Below are 10,189 nucleotides of genomic sequence, written 5' to 3'. Positions count from 1 at the left end.
TGTCTTGCCCACTGCTCCCCTCAGCAGTGTATTTCACTCGATCTGCCTGTTCTGTTTCCCACTGGGTCTCTGGTGAATACTCTCACCCCCCCCCCATTTCTGGCCTATACCCCAGTTCTTGTATGCATACATACATAAATCTTTTTTTAGAAATGAAGAGAATATTTACTTCAGGTCCCAGAGACATTTCAATTCTAAAAGCAGATATTCTGTTAAGTCAAAGATAATTCCACAAAAGGAGATTTGGCACAAAGGCTGTGGAAAAAAGGAGAGTATCTGAAGGACGACGGTTTTGGTCCTCCTCTCTGGCCACTAGGTCTTTCACAGGCAGCCTGTGAGTCAGGCCAGCTCTGGTTACCAAGCAGTTTGCTGCTCTGTTGCTTAGTGACTTGAGCCAGTCGACCATCATTTCCAGCTGCCTCTTCTGGAACCAAACCTTAATTGGTTTCTGACTTGATCTTTCACTTTAGAGTTCAAACCTTTCATGTCTTTTTCTTTGAATCATTGAAAATAAAATTATCCTGATTGAATAACCTTAGATTTTTTATAACATGGCTACGAATGTTTTTTTTTTGTTTGTTTTGTTTTGTTCTTAGGCCTGTCTCATCTAAAATCAGAATATATTTGGTTCAATATATTCTAAATCCTCCTCTAATGGGAGGATTTCAAACGTATATATATTTCTCCTACAAACTTCTGTGAGTACAACGGACATCTGGAGTTATGTAAGTTACATGTATAAATAAACAGATTGACGATCCACCAAGAAAAAACTGTCACCTCCTTTCTACTAACAAACCACCATTTTGTAAAACTGTGGGACACTCACTACTGTAGTTTTATATGCCTGCTGGGAGGATAGTTACTGTAAATGTGACTATCAGTCCAAAGGAAGGTAAAGCTGAATAACATGCTTGGAGCGCTCAGGGTTCAAGTTTTTATTCAATTCATATCTTGGCTGCATACTGAATGATCTTGATTATGTAGCAATTTTTAAGGCCTCAGTTTTGGTGTGTGTAAATTATAATCAAATAATATGAAAATGCAGTATTATTGCAGTGAAGGGTTAATATACATTAAGTATCTGACACCCTGGGGCAGCCAAGTCATTAATAGCTGTATGTTATAACCAATCTAAGGCTATAAAACTAGGTTACTATGCAGCTAAAGTTTTGATTCTAAAATGAAGTCAGATGATTGCTTTTTCCTGATGCCAACTCAGGATACCATTTTGAGATTAAGTATTTCACCTGAAATAGCTGGAGAACATTTCTATCCTTAAAATTAACAAGAAATGATTTTTTTTCTATTTTGTATCTTCTCTAAAGCAGACTTAAGATGGTATATATAGTTGAAGACACAGTAAAAGGAAATTTTAAATTAGAAATTTTATCTTTATCTATAGGCTGCCATACTCCCACATAAAAGCATGGCTTCCAGATGGTGTCCTAGAGTGATTACCACCAGCACTTTGGTTCTGAGGGCCCTGAAGCCTTTTTATGAGTCACACAATTATTAAGTAACTTTGTCCCTTTTCACCCATGCAGCATCCAGCTCTGCTTACACAGCAAGTTGGAACTTGCTTATAATTACTTATCTTCAATGTACCCTAGGTTGCTATCACTTTGTAATTTCAATTAGTCAATTTTTCACTTGTAAATATCAAATGCCTTTATAACCATAAGACTAACGAATATAGTCTGTAATTCAAAAGCCTGAATCCAAGTACTGGTGGAGCTAGAAATATATGGCTTTAGCGATATTAAATTAATCAGTTTTAAAAACATGATTTTTCCACAAGCAAAACCATTTATAAACAGTGACATAATTTTGTTACATTGGTGATAATAAAGCTTCTTCCTGGAACTGCTACTTGAAGAACCATTTTGCTAGCTTCCTGTCTAAGAAAAAAAGTGCTGAAACTCATTTAGCTACTTAGCCTTACGGGAACTTTTATTTATAAAGAAATGGACACAAAAAATAAATTTTAAAATTAAAGCAAAGATTTAAAACTTACTTTAATAACTTTGAAGTTCAATTTTTGAATTCTCATTCAAAATCAATGTATTCTTAGAAAATTATCAATTCTACAAGAAAGATTATTTTTTGTTTAGAACTCTTATGTAGCAATGGCTTCACTTGCTCCAGGTACACTCATCTTTCTTTTTTAAAAAAAAATTTATGTTATTTATTTATGCATTAAAAACTGCAGTATAGGCCCTCTTTGGTGGCACAGTGGGTTAAAGCACAGCACTAAGAAGCTAAAGCCACTTCAGCATGAGTTTCACCCCTGCCCACCCCAGAGGTGACCACATGGCCACAGACCTCTCTTGACAGGCCCCACCCCTTCCCCTCAGCCCTGTACTTCCTCAATCAGCCTGTTCTGCTCCCCACTCTGCCTCTGGTGAATCCTCTGACCGCCCCTGCATCTCTGGCGTGTACCCAGTTCTGTATGCACAAATAAAATCTTTAAAAACAAACAAACAAAAAACTGCAGGGTAGGCCAGAGATGGGGGAGGAGCGAGTTCACCAGACACAGAGTGGGGAGCATAACAGGTAGCTCTACTGAAACACACTGCTGAGGGGAACAACTGGAGACAGGAGAGGTCTGCTGTGCCATGTGGGTCAGCTGTCACAGTGGCTGGGGATAGCTCGATTGCACTGATTCTTTAACCCCTGCACCACCATGAAGGCCCCTCATCTTTTCTTTAAGATACATGTCAAAGGTCACAGAAAGTACACACATGTAATCAACTGCCAATACATTTCAATGCTTTCTTCATTTACCCCCAGTAACTGTCACATTTTTATCTTTAATACCCTGAATAGTTTAAGTCAATTGGTAAGTTCTTGAAAAGGAATATCTTCCTCGGATCTTTTAATTTTCGGAACACTGATCACGCCTTTCAAAAGTTACTGACACCCTTAAGTTGCAGTTCCCCAAGATTCTCACTGAGGACACAGTCAATTACATCAGAGATATAAAGACTGGGCCAGCTGGCCCCCACATGGTGCCTGCATTACTTCCTGCTATGCTCCCTAGATGATTTCCACAGGAAACTTCCTCTCTACTTCCTGAAGTCACACTATACTTATAAAGCAGTTCTGGGTTCCCGGCTCTCTGGAGAACACCAGCAAGGCCTTTCTTCTGAGCATTCTAACGATGTGTAACAGAGACAAAATAAAATTAAGTAGGGAAAATGGAAAAGAGTTAAAACAAGGGAGAGCCTTCTCAAAATCACTAAATAAGGACTTTGAAATCTCACTCAGTGGGCCCTCCCTAGTGGAGCAACGGATTAAAGCTCAGCACTAGGAAATTAGCCACAGCTGCTCCAGCGCAAATTCCATGATCCCTGCCCAGGAGGTGACCCACATGGTGCAGCAGACCCCTCCTGTCTTGCCCGCTGCTCCCCTCAGCAGTGTACTTTGTCAATCGGCCTGTTCTGCTCCCCATTCTCTGGTGAATCCTCTCACCACCCCTGCAGCTCTGGCCTGTACCCCTGTTCTGTATGCATAAGTAAATAAATCTTTAAAAAAGAAAACACTTACTCAGAGTATGTTTTCAATCTTAAAAATTCTGAAGATGATAAAGGGTTTATTCCTCCTGTAATTTGGATATTTAAGGTATATTCCTCTATTAAATAGTCTAAGTAACTACAGTTTCTGAATAAATTACAAAGCAAAGCACAGGTTTTCTTTTAAATGTGCCATTTTTACATCTAATGATAACACCTAGAGAAGAAAATAGGGTAACAAATAAAAAATATGCCCAAAAACTTCACAATTATCTTAAAAATCTTTAATATTTTCTACAGTCTCCTGAAAAGACTAGCAAAAATTCTTCTACAAATATTATTTTATTTAAGAACATTACTGTTTATTCTGGGTTTTGATAACTGCAATTAAAGACACATGTATAGACAAATTATAACGCTAAAACATTTGACCCAAGTGCCTAATTTCACTTCTACACACTCTAAAATACCATTCCTCATTTAGTGCACAGCACACAGGGCAAAATTAAAGAGAAAATCTAAAAAATGTAAAGACCTATATATCTTCTTTCTCATAATAGGAAGCTGAGAGACATTCATCCTGCCTCTGAAGTTCTGGTTTTTAGTGTTGTTAACTACTAACAACTGACCAAATAATCATTTACAAGTTAAACATGTCCCTAAAGATTTAAGCAGATGAAGGCTACAATGAATCAGATAGTACATAGCAAGGGAGACATGAGTTTATAATGAGATTCACTATCTACCCCTGTGCAACACACTGAAATTTATATACAATTGTACTTAATAAATTCAAAGCATTAATAGATACTACTACTTCTATTAATCCCAGGAAATTGAGTACCAGGGAAATTAATGCAAATGGTAAGCAATCCACAATTACTCAAATATCAAATATAAGCAGTCTGGCTTCTACTCAGATGCTCTCTGTATGATTCACACAGCATCTGCTGCACTGTGTCAACTCAGAATGTTGCTATTCAGATGGGCCAAAAGACCAGAAAAAAAACAAGATCTATGAAGTATCTGGAGAAAAAGAAAACTTTGTACATGGTTGGTGTGGCTATACATTGCTCTAGTCCCTATGAAAAACAAGATAGAGGCTTTTAAAAATATTTTTAAATACACATCATGCTCGCATCATAAATCATCATTTCTTCTCCAAGATATCTACTGAAAGAATACAACTGTTTGAAGAATTATATGCACACCTATGTTCACTGCAGTACTATTTATAGTAAATAATGAAGCTATGGAAACAACCTAAGTGACCAATGAAAATAAAGGAGATATATATTCACAATGAAATATTACTTGGCTATAAAAAAGACGAACACAGATGCCATTTGAACAACACAGAGCTCAGGAAGATTACGCTAAGTGAAATAAGTGAGGAGAAAGACAAATACCAGATGATTTCACTCATGTGAAGTATGATGAAACAAAAAAAGGAACAGGCCCTCCCTGGTGGCTCAGTGGGTTAAAGCACTGTACTAAGAAGCTAAAGCCACTTCCTCATGAGTTTGACTCCCGCTGCCCCGGAGGTGACCACATGGCGTGGCAGACCTCTCCTGACCCGCCCGCTGTTCTCCTCAGCAGTGTACTTCGTAGATCTGCCTGTTCTGCTCCCCACTCTGTCTCTGGTGAAGCCTCTTGCCACCCCTAAGCCTCTGGCCTGTACCCCAGTTCTGTCTGCACAAATAAATAAATCTTTAAAAAAAAAAAGCACAAAAAAAAGGAACTGACAAAACTAAACAAATCCTAACACTAGAAATCTAACTATAGAATTGAGGCTACCAGAAGAATATGGGGGAAAGGGATAAAAGGGGAAGGGACTATGGTAAAGGATTATTGGGGCTTTGGTGTTAGGCATGGTGTGGTAACACACATCTAAGAGGTGTGAACTTATACCCCTAAAACATATGCAGTTTTGTAAATTAATATTATGTTAATAACATAATTTTAGAAAAACAGTCATTGAAATATGTCAATAACAACCAGGATCAAGCTGGTAAATACAACATATAAAAATGAAATAATTTAGGGTTTTTAATTCTAAAAAGAACAGAATCTTGAAAAAACCCATAAAACTGAGGGCCCTCCCTGGTGGCATAGCAGGTTAAAGCACAGCACTGAGAAGTTAAAAGCACTTCAGCATGAGTTCAATCCCCACCCGGGAGGTGACCCACATGGCACGGCAGACCTCTCCTGTCTCGCCCGCTGCTCCCCTCAGCAGTGTACTTCATCAGTCAGCCTGTTCTGCTCACCACTCTGTCTCTGGCGAATCTTCTCACCGCCCCTGCACCTCTGGCCTGTACCCCAGGTGTGTGTGTATAAATACATAAGTTTAAAAAAAAAAACATAAAACTGAACAAATAAGTTAATGGTTATGGAAAGATGCACAGAAAGGTCCTGGGTCTTTAATGGCTTACTCTAAATCACTTGCTTTAAGGGCTATAATATGGAAGAGAGTAGAGATTCAGGCTGTAAGGATTCAGTGAAGATCTTGGACCCACAGGTGATAATTACAGGGAAGGAGATTTCAACGGTCAATAACTAAGGACTTCCCAATGAATAGACTTGTCAGAAAACAGAATTACTCTGCCTGATCATCCTCCAGCAGGTGTGCAGAGACTACGAATTCAGCCATTGTACAGAGGCGGACTCAGGTAACCGACTGCAATGGAGGTGGCTACCTGCTCGCCAGCTCTGTTTTACCTTGTTCCTGAGAACAGCAATGTATGCCGGCCTCATTTGCAGCTGGATGTGAACATACCTGAGATGTAGCCAGGCAATACCGGTACTTCCAGATCTGCCCCAAGAAAATCACACGCCATCTTTGTGCATCCCTTACCCTGATTCAGGGAAGCCTGGGAACCTCAGAAATTACATAATAGTGGGACCACAAAATGATAAGATCCCAGGTTCAGAAGCACCCCCAAAGTAGGCTCCTCATGAAAAGCATAAACAAGAAATCGACATTTTTTATACCAATCCACTGACCAGGGTATGTTGTAAAGCAACGTGATTACCTTAAATAAAACACACACCTTCTAATATTTTGCTTTTTCTACAAAAGTGTAAATTATCTGAACCTAAAGAATAACTCCTGTGCAACTTTGTAATCTGGAAGTACAAACACTTTTACTCCGTAAGCATTAAATATATGCATGTGGACTAAATTACTATCATGTGCAAGAACTCTGGGACCGGAACGCACAGGGCATGTGCTTAAATGATTGATCACTTAATTCAGGAGGAACAGAGTGTTGGAGAGTTTTGGTAGTAGCAGCAGAATAAATAGCAACGGAAAAATACAGGCTACACATCTACACACACGTCAAAACTATTTGAAATACATTTTTAAAATTCCACATGTTGTTTAGTACAAATTATGAAAGCATACATGGGATATTTGTGAAAAGATACCTGTGGACATTATGAAAGTCTTAGGGTTCATTGAATCAGTACAGAAAATGTGAGGTACTCTTTCCAATTCCCTTGCTAGATGCTTTTTTTTTTTCTCTAGATGGTTTTTAAAAAAAGATTTATTTATTTATGTATACAAGAACTGAGGTACAGGCCAGAGATGTGGGGGGTGAAAGGATTCACCTGAGACAGAGTGGGGAGCAGAACAGGCAGATCTAATAAAATACACTTCTGAGGGGAGCAGTAGGTAGGTCAGGAGAAGTCTGCCACGCCATGTGGGTCAGCTCCCTGGCTGGGGATCCAACTTGTGCTGTGGCTGCACAGAGCTTCACAGCACCATGCTTTAATCCATTATACCACCAGCGAGGCCCTCACTTGCTAGATGCTTTTAATCCATGAGGTAAATTGTTTCCTCCTGAGATACTCAAAATCAGCACCATGATTTTTATTTTTCATTTCCATTGCCCTGTTGATGGCGCTCCGATCTAGATGAGACCTGATATACCAAGATGAACTATTGGCAGAAATTGTGTACTTGGAACTTCTCCAAACAGCACCAGAAAAGGAAGTGCCAGAAATTTCAGAAGAAAGCCTTTTTTCTTGAGATTTCCTGCCTTCCTTACATCTCAACATGTCTAAATAGTTCAGATAACCTTCAGCTGAACTCCTGTTTGCTTCACGCTAAAAGAGGCAGAGTTGAGGCTTACCTATTCAGCAGTGGATACAATTTAGGAACTCTAATTAAAAGGATTTCCAAACAAAAACATTGGATAGTAAATTCTGGGCCTGACTATCAACTCAAGACAGCTTTGGTGCTCTGGCACCTGATATCTAGTCTCAAGCAAACCCTCTTCCTGAGAGCATCTCCCAGTGTTTCTCGAGGTCTCTCATTCATGCTATTTATCCTCTGACATATTTGCTAAACAGTGTCTTCCCCAGAGAAGTCATTTTTTTTTGTCATAATTTCTCTAAGTCTGAAATGTTTAATTTTGCCTTTATCCCTCTTGTGAGTATTATATCTAACTGAACTTAGAAATGTCTTCTTTTTATTAAATCTTGAGGAGAGTAACACTTTCAAATCAGAGATCTAGTGCTTAAAAGTCTGAGGTCTGACATTTATTTCTTAGAGCAAAAAAGGACTTTCACTTCCTTTGCTATCTACTTTCATCCATGACACTAATGTATTCCTGGGCACGGCCATGTTGCTAGTTTAGACTGTGATTCTACTTCTTGCTGCTTCTTTCCTAGAAGTCTTCCTTCTCTATTTTTCTCCATTCATAGCATATTCTTTGGTTTTCTATGAAAAATTATGTAAAAATCATTCAGCCAGTTCCTCACCTAACATGCTCATTACTCTTTATGTTATGCAAGTTTCCTTTTTTATAGTTTATACTCATTTTACCAAAATGTGGAAGCAGTGTAGTCAATGTTCACCTACCTAGAATTAAAATTGTGTGCATCGCAAGCCCACCACTTTCTCTCATTGATAGCAAGAATTGTCTTTTCTCAGGCAGCTATCCATGAATACCTCACACCATAGTCCATTTTAATAACTGTTATTATGAGAGTAGGAAAATAGTCATCTAGAAAAGGATGTAAAAGCATATGTATAAAGCATGTTCACCCAGTATAAAGAAGGTAAAATATTCATACTGAAAATAAAAATATCAAAATATTCAAAGACTCCACATTCAAAAGAACACAGCAACATTACCAAGTTAAATTAGCCTGCAACTTTCTGCACAGAATTCCTAAGCCTTTTTCTTCCTTCCTTTAGAAAGGCACCTTTGACATACTGACTGAGTCAAGGCAGTAGTGAGGAGAGGTTTTATGGGGACACATCACTCACACACTCATACTCAGTCTGTAGACATTTCTGTGCAAGAGCGAATCAAGCAGCAAACAGTAAATTATGATTTTCCCACTCTCCTTTCTGGTCCTGTCCTTCGTAGGCGGCTACAGAACCTGGCAGGGATATAAGCTTAAGAAATCCAAGGAAGGACATCACATCAGTATGGGAGTAAAACTGCATTCTTATTTGACATTTGGAATCCAATTTTCTTGTAGGAACTTGCAATAGAATTGAACTTTGAGAACCACTCACCCGCCCCTGCTCCTTCACCAATCTTAAGGATTCCTGCCCTGACTTGGAATTTCGTGGGGTTCATTGTTAAGGTAGATTACTTGGGATAAATCACAGGTGAGGAATGATGATGGTCTTCCCTGCCCACTCTTACAGTGAAAGGTGGGAGGCGCACACACCATCCAGAGGGAACAGCCACCATTTCTGAGGATCTGTGCAAACCTTACCACGTATGTGCCACCGTGAAACGCCGCTGTTTCGGGATGTTGCTACTGAGAAGCATCCTGCGCAGGAGCCGCGGGGAATTTCTCGGAGAAATCACTGGAGAGAGCTTAGGAGAAACCGATTTCCTGGCTGTCTTGGACTTCTCATGCTGCAACAGGTTTTCCCGCAAGGATTTCACCAAATCCTCGTTCAGCCAGGGGTTTGGACAATGCGGATTATCCACTTCAGGTACTGTTAGGGTGTCCGGGCTAGTCGTCTGCTGAGCCATTTCCCAGGCCAACTTTGTACAGTTGGCAACAATCCAGGGCAACGTGGTTCCCTGGCCTTTTTCCAGTGACTGCCTTGCTCGGCGTCCGAGAAAATGTCCAGGGAAGCAGGTCGAATGCAGCGGCTGTTAGTTCATTCGTCCTCCTGCCTCAGTCTCTCTGTGGAGACCCGGCTGGGTGTAGAAGAGGCGAGCGCACTCCCCAGCGGAAGCCTATTAAACGCCACCCCTCCTCTGCGGATTCCCTGCCAAAGATCACTGACAAGCTCCCCAGGCAAAAGGAACATGGAGGGAAGCCGCTGCGCGTGCACAGCTTTTGTCAGCGCTACTGAGCAGCCTGGTAAACTATTGGAACTAATGCGGCGCAGCTGCTCCAGTGACTTCTGCTTATGTACATAAAAAAGTCCTGGGGGGAGGGCTTACCCATCAGATGCCTGCTGCTAGTCTTTTCATTTGCTTATTTCTGAATCCAAAGGAAAGAAAAACTTTGAACTTGACCTTTCTCTCCCGCAAGGGTTATTTATCTTCCTTCAACCTACGTACATAAAAGAAAATGGCTAGTCTTTGGTTTTTATAAGAATAAACAAGCACTAGCTAGCACGGAGAAATACTTCCCTGCTTGCTAAACCCAGTTTGATGCATCTTACAAGACAATAAAATGCACCTCTCTCT

General features: G+C 40.0%; 1 protein-coding gene across 1 annotated transcript in view; it reads right to left on the bottom strand.

Annotated features, from left to right (window-relative positions):
- The window catches only part of PDE4D (phosphodiesterase 4D, cAMP-specific), a 650,481-nt gene extending 640,961 nt beyond the window's left edge, over positions 1-9,520 (bottom strand). Inside the window, exon 1 of the mRNA XM_004678289.2 lies at positions 9,255-9,520. Within this exon, the coding sequence (XP_004678346.1) occupies positions 9,255-9,520 (266 nt within the window). The remainder of the gene's footprint in view (positions 1-9,254) is intronic.
- Positions 9,521-10,189: the final 669 nt, after the last annotated feature.

This window comes from Condylura cristata, unplaced genomic scaffold (assembly GCF_000260355.1).
Source record: "Condylura cristata isolate star-nosed mole 26May11 unplaced genomic scaffold, ConCri1.0 scaffold00007, whole genome shotgun sequence".
Classification (NCBI taxonomy): domain Eukaryota; kingdom Metazoa; phylum Chordata; class Mammalia; order Eulipotyphla; family Talpidae; genus Condylura; species Condylura cristata.
The sequence above is the reverse complement of the archived record's forward strand: the minus strand, read 5'-3'. Positions and strand labels throughout refer to the sequence as shown.